The sequence below is a fragment of the Mus musculus genome, chromosome 10, assembly GCF_000001635.26.
Source record: "Mus musculus strain C57BL/6J chromosome 10, GRCm38.p6 C57BL/6J".
Taxonomy (NCBI): domain Eukaryota; kingdom Metazoa; phylum Chordata; class Mammalia; order Rodentia; family Muridae; genus Mus; species Mus musculus.
Window position 1 is genome coordinate 28,468,702 of NC_000076.6, and position 21,478 is coordinate 28,490,179.

Here is a 21,478-nt window from a genome sequence, read left to right on the forward strand (position 1 = left end):
CAGCGATGCTTATTTAATATAATCTTTCTCCGCACCTATTTCATTTTTCTTTCCTTTTTTTCTTTTTCTTTTTTTTTTATGAAGTTATATTTGAAGGACTTCCTCATGCTCAAAACAAAATTAGCTGAAACAGCTCACAGATAAATCACTACTAGTACCGGAACAAAAGTCAGCACTTTGTCTCCGTTCAAAACTGCTGTGGTGGAAACATGAAGTGGTAATCCATGCGCTGTAGCTAGGCATGAAGTGGCTCTATGAGCTTCATGCTGTATTGTAACTGGATGGAGATAGATAGATAGATAGATAGATAGATAGATAGATAGATAGATAGATAGATAGATAGGTAGGTAGATAGATAGATAGATAGATAGATAGATAGATAGATAGATAGATAGATAGATAGATAGATAGATAGTTTGAAGTACTTATTCGTCCAAGTCATGATCACTTGTACAGCGTACCTTGGGCTTGCTATTCTCTCACATTTTACATCTTGAAAAGGAAACCTAGAAATACTTCAAATAGAATCATGGCAAAGTAGAACATGTGGGAGAAGGGATGACCATAGCAATGTTGTAGGAAAAGCAAATTTGTATGTCCATCCATCTTTCAATGCAAAATTATGCAAATAGTTTAAACCACCCCTAGATAAGGACAATTTGAAAAATCTTCATTCTGTTTCATGTAATGTATAGGCCAAATTGTGTTCTGTAGACACAGAAATTGTAATAGCAGCTCTTCCCTTTTTGTTGTTTTGACTCATCCTATCCATATCTGCCAAGCAAGCGCCCTGACAAATATGGGAAGAAGAGATGCATTCCCCTGATTGTGATCAAACAGATTCAGCAGATATACATATATCTCCTTGCACAACAAACCAGTGTCCCTGGCAGCCTTGGCATTGACAAAAACTGCCCAGAATATCTAAAAGGGTCTCTGCCGTAATGGGCAAAGTAGCCTATGCTGACCACATCAAGCAGGGTAAGGGATGCTGATAGGGATGTGAGCATGATCACAGTTCAGTGCTAGCATGCTTTATGGTTCCAGTGGATTTCTTTCTTTTATGTGCCACCTCATGTTGCCGGCCCCAGAGGTCAAAACATCATTCATAGTCTCCTTGTAGAATGAAATAAATCTTAGTCTGGTGACAGATCATTCAGAATTTCTTGCTGCTGCTAGCCATGAAGAAATACATTTCCTTTGATCCAGTGATTTTTAATTTATTTCAATCCTCATGAAATTGCTCTGTACTTTGAAATGGCATTTCTAGATAATGTCATGTGTGAAGTTCACTGAAACATTGGATTTGAGGAAAATATTAATTAAAAACCATACTTGCCTAATACAAGGTTGATATTTTCAAAAGGGAATTTTTAGGCCAAGTTTGTGGGATGATAAGTATTAAAGCATCATTGGAAGAAGAATCTGGACTGTGTGAATAAATACTAAGGTTTGAAAGTAAAATATATAAAAGGAAAACACACAATAGTAGTCTTGTAGTTTGTCAACAATAACTGATACATCACTAATTAATAACTTGAGGTTTTACAAATTATAAGGCTTTCACAAATAAAGAATGGGCAGTATTATAATTCTTGCCTGGCATGCATGAAGCTCTGAATGAAATCCCCAACATGGTAATGGCATCAAGCAGAGTACGGTGTCACATCCCTGTAATCTCATTCTGGAGGAGAAGCAAACAATCATAGGTCCAGGTCATCCTCAGTTACTTCGAGCCCAAAGCCAATGCATGCATTAGACCCTGCCAAAAATAAACAGCAACAACAACAAATAAAAAGAAAATAAAGACTACAATAAAGTATCTGAGACATCTCAGTGGTAGTGTACTGACTTGTGTAGACAAGCCCTGAGCCCCATCTTCAGCTCTGACAAATGGCTAAAGCATACAAATTGAGAGATACTTGAATCTTAAACCAGCTTGCTCTTAATAAGCCTCTTTCTTAGCTGAGAAAAAAAGTAAGCTTCATTGAGAAGCATGAAGGAATTATAATTTAGCATATTCATCTTTAACATCTTTTTTAAAAATTATAATAATCAATGTTATCTTTTTAATTATAGAAAATTTAATAAGTATAGCTACAAAAGTCAGGATGGGTTTTAATGGGCATTTCAAGTTAGTGCTATGAGATTTGGCTTTTGAGTCTAAGGAGCACTAATTATGATTATAATTCATTATTTTATGAACTTTGTTGATGGAACCTCTTTAGGGGATTATCATAATCTTCAAAAAAATCTTTCAAGGAGATGCATCTCTGTTCTCAAAGCAAATTACAAATAACCTCCTGTTATTGGAGGTATACAACAGAGAAAACTAGAGTACATGACTATGTAACCCTCCAAGGTGATTGAACATTCATTCGAATAAAAATAACTTTACATTTATTCCTACATTTCTTGCTTGAGAAACTTGCAGCCTGACTTTCAGTGTGTGTCCGTTCTGGAGTCAAATCTGAATACTGCTCATGTACGGATTTTTTTTTTTAAAGATGTATTTATTTTTTATTAGATATTTTCTTTATTTACATTTCAAATGTTATCCCCTTTACTAGTTTTCCCTCTAAAAGTCCCCTATCCCCTCCTGCCTCCCTCTGCTCCCCAACCCACACACTCCCATTCCTGGTCCTGGCATTCCCCTATACCACGGCATACATACAACCTTCACAGGACCAGGGGTCTCTCTTTCCATTGATGACTGGCTAGGCCATCCTCTGCTACATATATAGCTAGATCCACAAGTTCCACCATGTGTCTTCTTTGATTGGTGATTTAGTTCCAAGGAGCTCTGGGGGTACTTGTCAGTAAATATTGTTGTTCCTCCTATGAGGCTTCAGTACCCTTCAGTTCCCTGAGTATTTCTCTGATTATTTCGTTGGAGACCTTGTGCTCCGACCAAAGGATGACTGTGAGCATCCACTTCTGTATTTGTTGGGCCCTGACAGAGCCTCGCTGGAGATAGCTATATCAGGCTCCTGTCAGCAGGCTCTTGTTGGCATCTGCCTAGTGACTGGGTTTGGTGGTTGATTATGGTGAGGATCCCCAAGTGAGGCAGTCTCTGGATTTCCTTTCCTTCAGGCTCTGCTCTGAACTTCGTCTCTGTAACTCCTTCCATGGATGTTTTGTTCTAAGAAGGAATGAAGTATCCACACTTTGGTCTTCCTTCTTCTTGAGTTTCATGTGTTTTGCAAATTTTATCTTGGGTATTCTGTTTCTGGTCTAATATGCACTTATCAGTGAGTGAATATGTGTGTTCTTTTGTGATTGGGTTACTTCACTCAGGATTATATCTTCCAGATCCATCCATTTGCCTAAGAATTTCATAAATTCACTGTTTTTAATAGCTGGGTAGTACTCTATTGTGAAAATGTACCACATTTTCTGAATCCATTCTTTTGTTGAGGGATATCTGGGTTCTTTCCAGCTTCTGGCTATTATAAATAAGGCTGCTATGTTCATAGTGGAGCATGGTGTGTCCTTATTACAAGTTGGAACATTTTCTGGATATATGCCCAGAAGAGGTATTGCTGGATCTTCTGGTAGTACTATGTCCAATTGTCTGAGGAACCGCCAAACTGATTTCCAGAGTGGTTGTATCAGCTTGCAATCCCACCAGCAATGGAGGAGTGTTCCTCTTTCTCCACATCCTCACCAGCATCTGCTGTCACTTGAATTTTTGATCTTAGCCATTCTGACTGATTTGAGGTGGAATCTTACAGTTGTTTTGATTTGCATTTCCCTGGTGATTAAGGATGTTGAACATTTTTTCAGGTGCTTCTCAGCCATTTGGTGTTCCTCAGTTGAGAATTCTGATATTATTATTATTATTATTATTATTATTATTATTATTGGTGTTTCGAGACAGGGTTTCTCTCTATATCCCTGGCTGTCCTAGTATTCACCCTGTAAACCAGGCTGGCCTTGAACTCAGAAAAAAAAATATATATATATATATATGAATACACTGTAGCTCTCTTCAGAGACCCCAGAAGAGGGCATCAGATACCATTCCAGATGGTTGTGAGCCACCATATGGTTGCTGGGATTTGAACTCAGGACCTCTGGAAGAGCAGTCAGTGCTCTTAACCGCTGAGCCATCTCTCCAGTCCCCTGATATTATTTTTAAAGACACACCTGATGCTGTCTCCTTTAAATTGTGTTTATCTTGTTTATACGATGAGTATTGGACATTGTTTGTACATGCTCTTATCACCAATGCTTGTGTTTCTAGTGCCCGGGCCTGTGCCAGTCAAATCCCTCCAAGGAACATCCTTTGAAAACAAGATCTTCCTGAACTGGAAAGAGCCACTGGAACCGAATGGAATTATCACTCAGTATGAGGTATGCAAAAGGGATGCTGGTTGGCAGTTAGTCACCAAGAAGAGGCAAATGGGAGAAGGTTAGGAGGGAATAATGGAACAGGGAAAGGTGAAGGTGAGAGGATCAAAATGTGTTTTAAAGACAGCATCTCTCACTGAACCTGGAGCTCACTAGTCTAGTGAGACAAATTGTGCCACAAGTCCCAAGGATACAGGAACCACAGATATGGGCTCCTGTGTTGGGCCCATTGTGTGGAGCTCAGGAAATATGAACTCCAGTCCTTAGTTTTGCATGGCCATCACTTTATATACTGTTAGGTCTCTGTAGCCTGGAAAGCCCACACTAATAGGTTCTACTGGTGGTTTCCAAACACAGTGTTACAGTCACAATCTACGGTTCTCAAAGCTTCTATAGCAACCCAGACAGAAAAACATAAGTAATTAAACTTAAGAAGAGGTGAAGAGATATTGCACAGTAGTAGAACACTGTCCTAGCATGGATAAAGCTCCTAATTCAATGTCCAATACCATGGTGGGGAAGGGGGGAGCAGGAGGCGGGGGAATAGATCCAGTGTACAGAGAGGTTGTGATTTCTTTCTCATAGCCACAGCTTACAGATTTGAAACCCACTAAGTAAGAATAGAGAGACCCCTGAACCCTACATTGTATCAGAAAAAAACTCACTCCTGAAAGTGGTTCTCTGATCTCCAAATACACTGTGATGTGAGCACACACATGCACATAAAATAAAGATGTAAATAGGTAAATAAGTAAATATTTAAAAATTAAAAAAAAACATCATTACCCCTCCTTTATCCTACATAAATTATTTGATTTGAAAATTAATCACTATACGGTATATGGAATTTCAAAATCTTGGAATATAGGCTAGTTTTCAAGTCTATGTATGTGCATAACCAGACTATGTCCTTGTCAAACCCAATTAATGGTTATAATGAATAATTACACGTAAAACTGCTAAGTCTGCATTCCTAAAATTAAGAAACCATTATCACACTGTGCTTAAGGAAAGGCCACTGAATGCCAGTTTTTCATAGTAAGTAATTAATAGTCTCCCAAAAGGAAAACAGATTAAAAACCTATTTCAGAATTTCATTGTACCTTTGAATATAAATCACCATATTTTCAAATATAAGACACTGAGGAGAATGATGAATTTTTAAATGTTTTTATTAAAATAGAATTTCATACCTTTCCTTATCACTTTCAAATGGATATTTTTAATTGCACAGTTGTGAGGTTTTTCTGCTGTATAGTCAGTGCTGATTATAGAGTAAACACTTCTGTTTCTAGTGCCTAAGAATGAAGTTTAGGGATGAGAATGTTTTGACTGGTAATGTGTTTGAATTCTAGTTTTCTATATAATTTGTTTGGCTTTGTTGTTTTGAGACACCGTCTTACTAAGTTAATACAAATGGCCATAAAGTCAGTCTGTTCTTGAACTTGTATCCCTCTCCCAAGCAGTATAGATTACTAACCTGTGTTGCTAAGTATTGCTAGAACTTCCTATGTTCCCCTTAGGCAAAAAGAAGAAGAATGTCATACTTTTGATGGAGACTTTCTTGTTTTCATGCATGTTAAAGTATGTATAAGAAATTTTGTATGTAGTGTGCATATTTAAGTATATCCATTTACTGGTAGAATTTTAAACATTTAAGTAGTTGACAAATAAGACAAACTGATTTATATTAGTAGTTGCATGATAAATGATAATTAATGATACCGATAGATAATAGATAGAAAGATGATAGGTGTGTAAAGAGAGATGATAGAAGATAGATGATAGTTTGATAGATAACAGATAGATTGATCCATAGATTGACGGTAGATAGATAGATAGATAGATAGATAGATAGATAGATAGATAGATAGATAGTAAACGAGAGATGCCAGAAATAATAGCATCAAAATTAAAGGAGCAGAAATAGGAAGAAATGATGGCTTGAAGCTCTTGCATGCTATGGTATTTAGAAAGAGTTTATGATGCCTTCAGTTGGTATATAATGGGAAATATATTTTCCACAACAGGTGAGCTATAGCAGCATAAGATCATTTGACCCTGCTGTTCCAGTGGCTGGGCCCCCACAGACTGTATCAAATTTATGGAATAGTACACACCATGTATTTATGCATCTTCACCCTGGAACCACCTACCAGTTTTTTATAAGAGCCAGCACTGTCAAAGGCTTTGGACCAGCAACAGCCATCAATGTGACCACAAATATCTCAGGTAAGCAAATAAGTGATACAGAAGGTGGAAGGCTCATGCTCCTGGTTAGACGTAACATACTCTAGACATTCAGTTATATACTGTGTTCTTGTAGCTCAGTAAGCCTTTACTCTCAATACCTGAAGTCATGGTTACTTTATTCAGTCATTTGAGAACAAATCATTATTGGTTCTATGTTGTAATCCAAACAGTTTGCAAACAGTCACAAAAATGACGGTAGTCTCTTTCCTTAAAAATATCTCCAAGTTCATAATCTATGAGAGACCTTTTATTGCACCTTTGAGCATCATTTGCCTGCTGTAGCTGGATGGATATTATTTAATGAGCAGCAGATGACTTTTACTCTGTTATTAGAATATCTCAGCCCGTGTCTGTCCCAGTTTCCCCTACATTCTGATAATTGTAAACAAATGAATCGCTCCTGTTCATGAAAAGTGTCTCATAAATGCATCCAATTTTCAGAACAGGAGCATGAAAGAGATTCTTGAATTGATAAGTAAAAGTGACTAAAGTGTAATTTCTATTACATTCAGCTTTATCATTTCATTGTTTATAGATTCTAGTTCTTCAGTAAGCTCACCAGTTAAACCTTGTTATTTTCCAGCTGCACATCCGTACTACCACTCCTCCTAAATGTATTCTAGTTAGTAAAATACTTTGTCATATTAAGATTACAAAAAAAAATTGTGCTATGTGTTACTAAAGAGGGGGTTTTGAAAATTAAATCTAAGAACATTTTTATTTTGTGAATTCTCTTTATCTTTACACTAATTTTACAAAGTATATGATTGCAGCCCCTCCCAATTAACATTACATATTTTTGACATAGTCTTGAATCGTTTTAAGCTTTATTTGGAAATGTATTGAATAAAATAGAAATTTTAAAACTTTATGTCATGAATAAAAGTAATTCTAATATTTCATTTGCATATGATTTGATTCATATTAATATTCTAGTAAAACTGATGTTTTAAAATATCCATTGTATTAAGGAATTAAAACATACTAAACTGTCATTTTATTTCCTAAAGGATATCAACAATTCAAAATATTTATTAGGTTTCTTTGTTACAAAATAAGACATGGTGAATATCATGACAAATTTCCTATCTTATAGGGTTAGCAACTGTTGATTTTTCTATAGAAATTGCTGTAACATTTACATAAGCTTATAAAACAGAAAGCATTGAACAACTCTATATTTCTGATTTATAAATACACACACACACATACACAATTTTCAAGTCTTAGCTACCCTGTTCAGCATGATGTTGAACAGAAAATTTATAATTATAGACCAAAACACTAGCCTAGGTTTTTTTTCTCCTGAATTATTTCAGTCCAATTTTACTATTGCAACTCAAGAACAGAGAGAATTTTCTTGTACTTTAAAAATATAATTTGAGGACTGTGAACAGGCCTGTGAATGCAGCTAGGATCATCATTGTTGCTCAGAAGAACCCACCTAGAACCCTCAGGACACAGGAACTGAGGGGTAGCCTGAGACTGGAGCCTTCTGGTCTCCATCTGTGCCCAGAGCTGATACTATGCCACAGAGCTATATGCACAAATACCACCAAAAGAAAAGCTGACCTCCCAGGAGTGCCTGCACACCTGTGAGCACAAGTAAGACCACCACTGTGATGGCCCAAGAGAGACCACCACAGAGCCATGAGAACACAGGAGCCAAGGATCAGCTGGGGACAAGATCATTCTGGTCTCTATCTGTACCCCAGAGCTGACTCTGTTCTGCAGCACTCCATACGCAAATTCCTCCCAGCAAAACTGGTCTCCCAAGAGTACTGACACACAGGCTTGCAGGAGGGACAAGCCAAAGTCAGAGACAGCAAGACCAGTTAACACCAGAGACAACCAGATGGCAAAAGGCAAGAGCAAGAAGAACTTAAGAAACAGAAACCAAGACTACTTGCCATCATCAGAACCCATTTCTCCCACCACAGCAAACCCTGGTTACCCCAACACATCAGAAAAGCCAGACTATGATTTAAAAATCACATCTCATGTTGATGATAGAGGAATTTAAGAAGGACATAAATGACTCCCTTAAAGAAATACAAGAGAACACAGGTAAACAGGTAGCAGAACTTAAAGAGGAAACATAAAAACCCTTTAAAGAATTACAGGAAAACACAAACAGGTGAAGGAACTGAAAAGTGGAAATAGAAACAATAAAGAAATCACAAATGAAAACAACACTGGAGATAGAAAGCCTAGGAAAGAGTCCAGGAGACATAGATGCAAGCATCACCAACAGAATACACGAGATAGAAGTGAGAATCTCAGATGCAGAAGATTCCATAGGAAACAATAACACAACAGTCGAAAAAAATGCAAAATGCAGAACACTCCTAACTCAAAACATTCAGGAAATCCAGAACACATTGAGAAGTAGGTATAGAAAAGAGTGAAGATTCCCAAGTTAGAGGGCCAGTAAATATCTTCAACAGAATTATAGAAGAAAACTTCCCTAACCTAAAGAAAGAGATGCCCATGAACATACAAGAAGCCTATAGAACTTCAAATAGAGTAGACCGGAAAAGAAATTCCTCCTGTCATATAATAATCAAAACACCAAACTCACTAAACAAAGAAAGAATATTAAGAGCAGAGAGGGAAAAAGATCAAGTAACATAAAGGCAAATCTATCAGAATTACACCAGACTTCTCACCAGAGACTGTGAAAGCTAGAAGATCCTGGGCAGATCTAAAACAGATCTTAAGAGAACACAAATGCCAACCCAGACTACTATACCCCAAAAAACTTTCAATTACCATAGATGGTGAAACCAAGAATTTCCATGACAAATCCAAATTTTCACAATATTTTTTCACAAATCCAGCCCTACAAAGAATAAGGAAGGAGGGAAAACATACCCTATAAAAAGCAAGAAAGTAATCTTCTTTCAACAAACCCAAAAGAAGATAACCACACAAACAAAAAAATAACATCAATGAAAACGGGGAGCAACAATCACTATTCCTTAATATCTTTTAACATCAATGGACTCGATTCCCCAGTAAAAAGACAAAGACTAACAGACTGGATACACAAAAAGGACCCAACATTTTGCTCTATACAGTACACGCACCTCAGTGTCAAAGACAAACACTACCTCAAAGAAGAGGGCTGGAAAACAATTTTCCAAGCAAATGGTTCAAAGAAACAAGCTAGAGTAGCCATTCTAATAAAGTCTATTTTCAACCAAAAGACATCAAAAAGTGTAAGCAAGAACACTTCATTTTCATCAAAGGAAAAATCTACCTGGAAGAACTCTCAACTCTGAACACCTATGCTCCAAATGCAAGGGCACATACATGCATTTAAAAACAACAAACAAACAAACAAACAAACAAACAAACAAAAACTTTACTAAAGCTCAAAGCACACATTGTACCTCACACAATAATAGTAGGAGACTTCAACACCTCACTCTCATCAATGGACAGATGGGTTTTGTACAGAGTTCTATCAGACCTTCAAAGAAAACCTATTACCAATAATCCTCAAATTATTCCATAAAATAAAAACAGGAGTAACTCTACCCAACTCCTTCTATGAAGCCACAATTACTCTGATACCTAAACCACACAAAGGCCCAGCAAAAAAAAGAGAACTTCAGACCCATTTCCCTTATGAATATCGATGCAAAAATACTCCATAAAACTCTCGCAAACCAAGAACACTTCAAAAAGATCATTCCTCATGATCAAGTAGGCCTCATCCCAGGGGTTGAGGCATGGGTTCAATATACAGAAAACGATCAACGTAATCCACTATAGAAACAAACTCAAAGCAAAAAACCGTATGATCATTTCAATAGATTCTGAGAAAGCATTTGACAAAATCTAATGCCACTTCATGATAAAAGTCTTGGAAAATTCAGGAATTCAAGGCCCATATCTAAACAGAGTAAAAGCAATACACAGCAAACCAGTAGCCAACATCAAAGTAAATGATGAGAAGCTGGAAGCAATCCCACTAAAATCAGGAACTAGACAAGGCTGCCCACTCTCTCCCTTCTTGTTCAATATACTACTCAAAGTCCTACCCGGAGCAATTAGACAACAAAAGGAGGTCAAAGGGATACAAACTAGAAAGGAAGACAGCAAATATTACTATTTGCAGATAAAATGATAGTATACATAAGTGACCCTAAAAATTCCCCCAGAGAACTCCTGAACCTGATAAACAACTTCAGCAAAGTAGCTGAATACAAAATTAACTCAAACAAATCAGTGGCCTTCTTCTACTCAAAGGATAAACAGGCTGAGAAAGAAATTAGGGAAACAACACCTTTCAAATACTCTCAAATAATATAAAATGCCTTGGTGTGACTCTTACTAAGCAAGTGAAAGATCAATATGACAAGAACTTCAAGTCTCTGAAGAAAGAAATCGAAAAAGATCTGAGAAGATGGAAAAATCTTCCATGTTCATGGATTGGCAGGATTAATATGGTAAAAATGTCCATCTTGCCAAAAGCAATGTATAGATTCAATGCAATTCCCATCAAAATTCCAACTCAATTCTACAAAGAGATAGAAGGACAAATTTACAAATTCATCTGGATTAACAAAAAACCTAGGATAGCAAAAACTATTCTCAACAATAAAAGAACTTCTGGTGGAATCACTATCCCTGACCTCAAGCTGTACTACAGAGCAATTGTGATTAAAAACAAACAAACAAACAAACAAACAAAAAAGGCCTGGTATTGGTACAGAGACAGGCAGGTAGATCAATGGAATAGAATTGAAGACCCAGAAATGAACCCACATACATATATTCACTTGATCTTTGACAAAGGAGCCAAAACCATCCAGTGGAATAAAAACAGCATTTTCAACAAATGGTGCTGGTTCAACTGTCTGTCTGTTAGCATGTAGAAGAATGCAAATTGACTCATTCTTATCTCCTTGTAAAAAGCTCAAGTCCAAGTGGATCAAGGACCTCCACATAAAACCAGATACATTGAAACTAAGAGAAAACAAAGTGGGGAAGAGCCCTAAGCACATGGGCACAGGGGAAATTTTCCTGAACAGAAGAACACCAATAGCTTATGCTCTAAGACCAAGAATTGACAAATGGGACCTCATAAAATTGCAAAGCTTCTGTATGGCAAACAACACTGTCAATAGGACAAAACGGCAACCAGCAGATTGGGAAAAGATCTTTACCAATACTTCATCCGATAGAAGGCTAATATCCAATATATGCAAAGAATTCAAGAAGTTAGACTCCAGAGAACCAAATAACCCTATTAAAAATGGGTGCAGAGTTCAACAAAGAATTCTCAATTGCGGAATAGTGAATGGTTGAGAAGCACCTAAATAAATGTTCAACATCCTTAGTCATCAGGGAAATGCAAATCAAAACAACCCTGAGGTTCAACCTTACACCAGTCATAATGGCTAAGATCAAAAACTCAGGTGACAGGAGGTGATGGTGAGGATGTGGAGAAAGTGGAACACTCCTCCATTGTTGGTGGGATTGCCAGCTGGTACAATCATTCTGGAAATCAGTCTGGTGGTTCCTTAGGAAATTAGACCTGAACCCAGCAATACCTCTCCTGGGCATATATCCAGAAGATGCTCCAACATGTAATAAGGACACATGCTCCACTATGTTCATAGCAGCCTTATTTGTAATAGCCAGATGCTGGAAAGAACCCAGATGTCCCTCAACAGAGGAATGGATACAGAAAATGTGGTCCATTTACACAATGGAGTACTACTCAGCTATTAAAAACAATTAAATTATGAAATTCTTAGGCAAATTGATGGATCTGGAGGATATCATCCTGAGTGAGGTAACCCAATCACAAAAGAACACACATGGTATTCACTCACTGATAAGTGGATATTAGCTCAGAAGCTCAGAATACTGAAGACCCAATTCTCAGACCACATGAAGGCCAAGAAGAAGGAAGACCAAACTGTGGATACTTCGGTCCTCCTTAGAAGGGGGAACAAAATACCTCTGGGAGGAGTTACAGAGACAAAGTGTGGAGTAGAGATTGAAGGAAAGGCCATTCAGAGACTGTCCCACCTGGGGATCCATCCCATATACAGCCACTCAATCCAGATGCTATGATGGATGCCAACATGTGCTTGAGGACAGGAGACTGATATAGCTGTCTCCTGAGGGGCTTTACCAGTGCCTGACAAATACAGACGTGGATACTCTCAGTCAACCATTGGACTGTACAGTGTCCCCAATGGAGGAACTAGAGAAAGGACCTAAGCAGCTGAAGGGATTTGCAGCCCCATAGAACGAACAACAATATGAATGAACTAGTACCACCAGAGCTCCCAGGTCTAAAGCACCAACCAAAGAGTACACATGGTGGGACTCATGGCTCCAGCTGCATATGTAGCAGAGGATGGCCTTGTCATTCATCAAAGGGAGGAGAGGCCCTTGGTCCTGTGAAGGCTCTATGCCCCATAGGGAATTGCCAGGGACAGGAAGCAGGTGTGGATGGATTGGTGAGCAGGAGGGAAGAGGAAGGGGATAGGGTGTTTTCAGAGGGGAAACCAGGAAAGGGAATAACACTTGAAATGTAAATAAAGAAAATATCTAATAAAACAAATAAACAAACAAAAGAAAAATACAATTCCTGTTACTATGATTTGAACTTATTGTGAGGTTGTTGAAATTTTAAGATAATGCATAGCTCTCTACCCCTTTAGTCTAGTAGTTTTTTCCCTCTGCATTTTTAATATTAATTTAGGAAGATGCTGAAGTTTTGGCTCAGTGGTTAACAGCATTAGCTAGTCTTCCAGTGGATTCCCTGAACCCAGACGTGATCCCATAACCATTTGTAACTCTATTTTCTGCAGATCTAATAGAGTCTCCTGACTTCTACAGGCACAAGCATGCATGTGGTGCACATTCATTTGGGCAAAACACTCATACAAATACTTATTAATTTGTATAAAAGTGTACTACTCTTGCCAAATTAACTGTGTGTATCTTTTGAATATTTGAGTTTACTGAGTATATATTTATATATTTATACTATTCGGCTTCACAAAATGTTATCTTTTAATTCTGATTCCATGTCAGGACCTGTGTTATGTCTTCATGTCTATATCATAATCATACAGATTTGTATATGTTTGCTTTTAGCAAGCATTCAATGAATGGATAATTTTTTTAAAGTATCACTTGACTTTTCAAGCATAACTGATAATCTACCTGTTTTAATAGATCTCATTCCCTTAGACATCTTTCTACATGGTGCAAACTAACTGAAATTCCTTCCCACTCAAGGTTAGCAAACTCTCAGATCACAATTAAACACTATCCGATATTTTGAAAATGTGTGTGTTCAACTAATTGTGAATTAATGTACTAACTCTTGGCAACTGAAAACTATAATTTTCTTTCTAGTTCACCAGAGCTAACAATTATGTTTCCCTTGTGGTCACATGAAACTGGTCCAATGATGATATTGGACCTTTCTTTGGCTTATTTAAAATGATTGGCTGTAACCACCAGGCTGCCCATAGCTCCCTGCAGGCGTGCACAGCCCAGGCCTTCATGTGTGACTCCGCAGCTAGGGCAGAGTCTCCTCCTCCAATCCCACCCCTTCCTTGCTGGGTTAAAGATCTTGAGAAGCTGAAATTAAAGTATCTACCCAAAGTTTTTTGAATATGAGTGCAAGTCCCCAGACAGCTTTTTAAAATCCAACAACGTCCCCTTTCTAGCTTCTTCTGCTAGGGTTAAGGTTCTGTGTCATGCCATAAAATAAGGTTCACTGCAGTTAATTAGGAATTAAATTGATTTCCCCTTAAGGGAAATCATTTATTCATAGCAACCTATAATATGTCGCTATGAGTCGATTGAACTTTCGCTTCGCCTCGTTGATCTCTTTTCAGCTCCAAGCTTACCTGACTATGAAGGAGTTGATGCCTCTCTGAATGAAACTGCCACCACCATCACAGTACTATTGAGGCCTGCACAAGCCAAAGGTGCTCCTATCAGGTAAGGGGGTGGGAATGGTCAAAAGGAAAAGCTGCCAGTGAGAGAAGTGTCTTCCTATGGTTCTTTTCTTCCTATGATATGGTTATTCATTTGAACAAAGATTGCAAATAGACCTGTAGTTAAGAGGGGACTTCCAAGGGTGTTTCTGTCCCATCTAAGACTATTGCTGTCTGTATTCTGTTTCATTTCACTTCCTCTACTGGGATCTGTACCTTGAAGGTATTTGTCAAATAATCTGAGGAAGTAATTCTTGTCCAACTCTGTGTATCTCTTATGAGTAATTTCACGTGAGAGACCAAAATCACGTGAGGATTTTGAAAGAAATGCAGAAGAATAAAAGCAGATCAAGCCCCTGTGGCCTTTCAGCTCTTAAATTATCAGAAATTTCATAATAAAGTGCAGCTTACTGGTTCCTTTATCTTTTAATATTAAAATCTTTCCTATTACCTACTACTGCTATTCTCTCCAATAAAAAATCTGATCCATGTCAAAAAATATACTAGTCCATGTCATTTTTAGAGGTTAATAAAATTATTTCAGCTTTTTATATTTTGAACAACTACAGATGAACCTTCAAAATTCTGATTGCAACCAATAGCTATGTGGGCATTTTGTTAATCAATATTAATAAGAAAACCATATAGGTATAAAGGTAAGGCACATCTGAGAGCAGGATTGAGTTTTGTGCTGTTTATAAATCCTTTCAAAAGCCGGTCAGTCTCTGTTCTGTATGTAAAACCAATATCCTTGACTTAAAGAAACTGATGTCTTTTGTCATCAGAGTTGTACAGTATTTTTTCATGAATAAAAAATATGTTGATGAACATGAGTCACAAAGAAAACTTGCAATCCCCATCTAGCTAAAATTCAGTGCACCACCACATTCCAGAACAAGAGAGGTCGCTAGTGTGCCTGTAACATAGATGCTCTGGAACATCAGCTACTTGAACATCTGAAGTCAGTATACAGTGCTGTTCAGGAATCGATCTCCAAATCATTTTGATTGCTGGTATGAAGAGGAGTAGAAAATGTCTCATTCAGCTGGACTTGGTGTCCTTCTCTATTGGCACGTATTCATCGCCATTCACATGTCCCTAGTAGGGACAAAACTTACACCATAGGCATTTAATCAGTTCCTGATGTTTAAGAGGATTCCAGGTAGCTGTATTTCTCTTTTAAAGTTTGCCTTGGTCTGGAGAGATGGCTCAGTGGAAAGAGCACTAACAGCCCTTTAGAAGAATCTGGTTCAACCCCTAGCACTCACCTGTTGACTCACAAATATCTAAAACTCCTGTCACAGGAAATATGATATTCTCTCTGGCATCCTCGGGCACTGCACACATGTGCTACACAGACACACATTCAAAAAAAAAAAAAAAAAAGTCAGCAAAACAAAAATAAATAAATAAATAAAATTTAAAACTATTTGAAATCCCTAAAAATGTTAAGTGAAGCCATCTTTTTCTTCAGGTATTATTATCATTATTATTGTCAGGCTGTGCTGTATAACTTATATGATCCTTTGTTCACTTAATCAAATTTTTTTCTGCAAATTTTGACCATTTATTAAGTGCCTGTCACCCATCTTAATATTATAAATTAAAGATACACTGATCATAACACAACACAGTGTCTCTTCCCAGGTTTCTTAGGGTATCAGGGGTCATTCTATCATGTAGATCCTGAGCTAATTGACAGTGCTCAGGAATTCTGTGTATTTTCTATGGGTTTGATTAAACGACTTTCTTGTCTTCTGCTTGCCTTTATATATGCATGATTTCTAATTACTAAGAATTCATAAGGTCTAAACCAGCAACTATACAAAAATAATTCTTAATAGTCATTTATCTTTCCCTGGCATGGAAATGTGCCTCATTGTATTTGTTAGCAATTCCTGGAATTGAGCCCACTGGCTAGGCACTGCAAATTATATAGTACAGATGAGTAGTTCTCAGAAAACAAGTTGAAGGACTGGAGATATCATTCAGTAGGCAAGACTGCCTGCTGTGCACACAAGAAGATGTAAGTTTGAATAATTGGCCAATAAACCCTGTGCAAGCCAAGTAATACTATATTTGCCTATAGTACCAGAATTGGGTACAGATAAAGGCCAATCCCAGGAGCTCTTTGACCAGCCAGCATGGCTGACATAGCTTGCCTCGGGGTCAGTGAGGGACCCTATCCAAAAATAAGGTGGAGAGTAATAAAGGAAAGAACTCAACATGCTCTTCTGGCCTCTACGTGCATGAATATGGGTGTACACTTGCTTATACCACACTCAAAAACATATGCACAAACAGAAAACTGACTTTATAAAATAGGCTATTCGAATAAGAAATAAGTTACTGTGAGCATTTGCCAAAGTTAGTAAGTGAATGTTCCTAAAAGGGAAGAGGAGTAAGAGTGCCAACATGTTAATTCAGTCAAGGCCATCTTTATTTAGCAGCATTTGCCCGGAGCGCCTGCAGGTGGAGCCAGCAGGCAGGGCTACACACACTTAAGTAGACAGCACTGCAGTTTGGCATTTGCTGGGTTTGGACTTTGCTTCCCTTGCTTTTGGCATCCTTTAGTCCAGTAGTACCTTCTTCCCCACTAACAACTTCCCTCCTTCCAACCATGCCTGCAAGACACTGGGGTCTGATTCTGAGGTAGTCCAGTGTCCTAATGTCTTTAAAGTCAGAGTCTCATGTGATGGGGTGGTCAATTTTCCTAGCACTGAGTCTGTGGTCTGATTCTATAAATCATTTCTTGGATCCTATCATGCCATTTCGACTTTCCTGTAAAGTATTTACTTTCTGCTTAATTTCTTGCGGCTTAGTTACCCCCTCTGCTGTCAATGTTACTGCTGCTCTACGTTGTGTCTTCCCAAAATATCAGATCTCTTAACCTCCAGCTAACCCTGAAAGCTTCCCACTAGTCCTCAGTCATCAATCCTGAATATTGGGTCTATCTTCCCTTCCTGTGATACTGTTAGTGTTTATTAGCTTACATTTCACGGTCCATTTGTCCCAAACCTACAACAAATGGGCTTTCTTTTTCTTGAACTTCTTAATGAGAAGCTCTCCTTCCAGATCCTCTGTTACAGTAACTAAGAAATCCTCCTTACTCAGCACTAGTGCATTTACTTTATTTAGCATAGGCTTATTTTAAAACTTAAATTAACAGTGATTCCCACAAACTCACAGATTCCATAGCAATCTTTGCATACCAGGAGTTCATCTGGATATCTGAAATAGGCATCCAGTGTGGAGTGTGAGAGACTCCCTGATAATACAATGCCTGATAACACAGAGAGAAATTTTTATTAAGGAGGGGAAGAAATGAAGTCTGCCAAGGTTCACTTTGAGAAGAGATTATGGGTGTTCAAAGAGATCACAAAGAAGTGATTTGGAGTACTGCTTTAGTCCCAGATTTTCTGAGCCTAGTCCCCCCTGACAATGAGGCCATGGCATCATGAATGGTATCCATGAATGAATGATGAGAGATGAGATTTAAAGAGAATGTGGTGTAATTATGACTTCTCCAGCCATTCCCTCCACCTCAAAGGAAGTATGAGTTGGAGCTACAAGACTATACTCAGAGGGAAGCAGTCAGGACAGAAGTACATTAACTTTATATTAACACTGTAAAGAGGATGAGGAAGCCCTCGAATGTGTATGGCATGTAGATCACAGGAGTCCTTGTAACTTCAAATGAATAGTCCATATTGGAAAATAGTGAGAGCAAAAGAGATAAATACAGGGATTCAGGATAATATTAATCCCAGTCTAAAGGATAGAGTCTGACTTGTAGGATGAAGGGCAAAACTGAGACAAAATTGCACGCTGAAAGATGGGGAAAGATTACAGGGAGTGAGGACTGATTTAAGCTAATGCCGGGATTTTGAGTTTGGTGATTTGGTAGCCCGATAACTCTTACATAGAGAGAAGGAAAAAGATAAGAGAACGGGCTTTTACATATTAGGAGTGAATAAACAAAGCACCTGGAATGCTTGGCCATCAGGAAAAATGACTACCATAACTCTTCTGACTTTCAGAATGCTGGCAGTAGGATAGAACAAGCCATGTCTCAATGGGGAAGGATCTTGGAAAGCTGTTTTCACATGACTCTGAAACTTTAGAGATGAGTGTCTGTCTCCTGCAGCTGTAAGGATAGATTCGTAAAATATGAAATAACATATGTACTGATGTTTACTTTGCTTTTTTCTTGTCCCAATGCTTTATGCAGCGTAAACCTATAGCCACACTCACAGATTAGCTTGGTAATTGTATTGTTGTTGTTAAGTCTCACGGCAGACTATTGTATGCAGCTTTGATTCTAGCTCCATATTGATAAGCATCTTATCAGTGAACTGTCCACAGTATAAGTCACATACTCTCTGTGCAACAGCGGAATTCACTTCTGCTCCTTGAAATGGAAGGGCAGTTGTTCTGTGTCCTATGCCACAAAACTAAGAATTACTTTTAGCTGTGTTTAATTAAGTTTTATTGTGGAAGCCAATTTCACTTCTAATTTTTAAACACACATTATATTTGGGTTTTAAAGGAAGATTCTAACACCTATATCGTGATTTAAGTTAATCGGTAATATTTTAAACTTTTAATGAAAATGAATAGCAAAGATGACAAATGAATAAACATATTAAAAGACTATGGAATATTTTGAATTATTAGTGTCCCAATCTCTTCTAATGTTTTAAACTTAACTATTGTTAAATTCTATTTGATAATTTAAAAACCTTAAGAAACAAAAGCATGCACAGTATAGTATCAGTAATAGTGTCAGGGATGAGTACTCACCCATGAGATGGATACTAAGTTGGGCTGGTCACTGGTTGGCCTTCCCTTCCGTCTTTGCTCCATTTTTGTTCCTATATTTTGTTTAGACAGGAGCAGTTTGGGGTCAAAAGTTTTGTAGGTGGGTTGCAGAGCTGTTCTCTGAGAGGCTCTACCAACAGCCGACTGAGACAGATGCAGATACTCACAGCCAAGCATTAGACTGAGGCCAAGGACCCCTATGGAAGAGCTAGGGGAAGGACTGAAGGAACCAAAGGGGATGGCAACCCCATAGGAAGACCCAAAGTATCAACTAACCTGGACCTTTGGGAACTCCCAGAGGCTGAGCCATCAACCAAAGAGCATCCTTGGACTTGTCTGAGGCCCAGCACATATGAAGCAGAGGACTGCCTTGTCTAGCCTCAGTGGGAGAGGACATGGTTAATCCTGTTAGAGACTTGATGCCCCAGGGGTGGCAATTTTAATTTTAATTTTTTGTTTTTTTGTTTTTGCTTTTTGTTGTTGTTTTTCAAGACAGGGTTTCTCTGTATAGTCCTGGAACTCACTCTATAGACTAGGCTGGCCTCAAACTCAGAAATCTGCCTGTCTCTGCCTCCCAAGTGCTGGGATTAAAGGCATGCGCCACCACTGCCCGGCAGCATTTTTAATTTTAAAAACTGGGATATGTGTTTGAGCCACACTCTCTCAAACTGAACAATGAGGGAAAATGTCTCCTTTCTCAGCAGTTGCTTTGAGTTCTGTCTGAGCATCTGTGGTATTTCTCATTGTAGTGATGTTCACTTGTTTCAATAGCACTTTTTACTGCATGTAGACACTTTTTAAGTTCACTGTGTTATAGGCAATCCAATACAGGTGAGCCCCAGGCTTTCATAGTATGCTTAAGAAAGGGAGAAATAGACACACAGGGGTCTTAGCCTCAGGGAACTGATGAAGGGCTAAGGTCCATTAATGACAGTAAAGTGCTATTCAGACTTCAGCCAGTGTTGTTGCTTGGAAAGACACTTTGGAGTGTTGTAATTTGTTGGCAGGAAAACCACAGACAGGTATAAACCCAACATTTTTTTATTCCAGAAAGGTATTTCCAGTGATGTCATAGAAGAGAAATAATGAAATCAACTTGAGGTTGGTTTAACTGTAAGGAGGGAAAAGATGTGTGAAGCTGAGTTACAGTGACAGAGAAAAGCACTTATGAGTCGCTTTCTTTTTACACACAAACCCAGTGAACTTCAGGGGTTCAAAATGGAGGAGTCTTAAAGATGGTAGTATTTTGATTTCATATGAAATAAATATTATATTATATAATAGATGCTTAAATATATTAAATAATAAGTATATACTATATTAAACATATTTAAGTATTATTACATATTATCATATATTATACATATGAGGGCTACATACTTTTGAGGATTACAAAGCATTTCAACAAAATAGAAGCCTGGCAATTTCAAAAACAGGAAAGCAAATAGAAAGTTGAGAAGGAGGGGTACTTTTTCACTTCAGAATCCTCTGTGCCTATGCAGAACTGCCCAGTGCTTTGTTGTTGAGTAAAGTCAGTGAAGCAGCAAGCAGAAGTAAATTCCTAGTAAGGATGCTCCTTAAGCAAAGCTTCATTACTCAAACATGTTGAGAACTTTTGAAGGATTAGAGATCTTTTTATCTGAGACCAAAAAGTGAATATATTTGGGCATATTCTAAATAATAACCTCACCAGAAAAAAAAAAAGTGATTTGCTCATCCTACAAATGCCTAGTTAAATGTCCATTATCCCATTTGAAACCACACTTGAATATAAAATTAAGTAGTTCCTGTGTCAGCTTATGGAATAAACATTGCTGAGACTAAAAAAGACCCAGGCCCAGAGCTAAGTTTAATGAAGTGAAGATGCTTGTCTTGATGAGGCAGAGTGTGTGTGAAAGGGAGGAACATGTTTCCCACCTTATTTCAGTCATTGCACAAAGAGCAATCTAGACAATATTCTTGGAGGTAAGCTTTCTGAAGAAAAAGTATGCATATACTCAGCCTTATGTTTTCATAACAAAATCCAAGGGGTCTCAAAAACATACATTTAGTTTTCATTGCTCCAATGT

General features: G+C 37.9%; 1 protein-coding gene across 21 annotated transcripts in view; it reads left to right on the top strand.

The window, feature by feature from the left end:
* Window positions 1-21,478, top strand: part of Ptprk (protein tyrosine phosphatase, receptor type, K) — a 522,578-nt gene that overhangs the window by 393,882 nt on the left and 107,218 nt on the right. For all 21 annotated transcript variants that reach the window (NM_001359355.1, NM_008983.2, NM_001359356.1 and 18 more), the window contains 3 exons: window positions 4,247-4,356; window positions 6,384-6,585; window positions 14,487-14,592. In NM_001359355.1, the coding sequence (NP_001346284.1) occupies window positions 4,247-4,356; window positions 6,384-6,585; window positions 14,487-14,592 (418 nt within the window). The remainder of the gene's footprint in view (window positions 1-4,246; window positions 4,357-6,383; window positions 6,586-14,486; window positions 14,593-21,478) is intronic.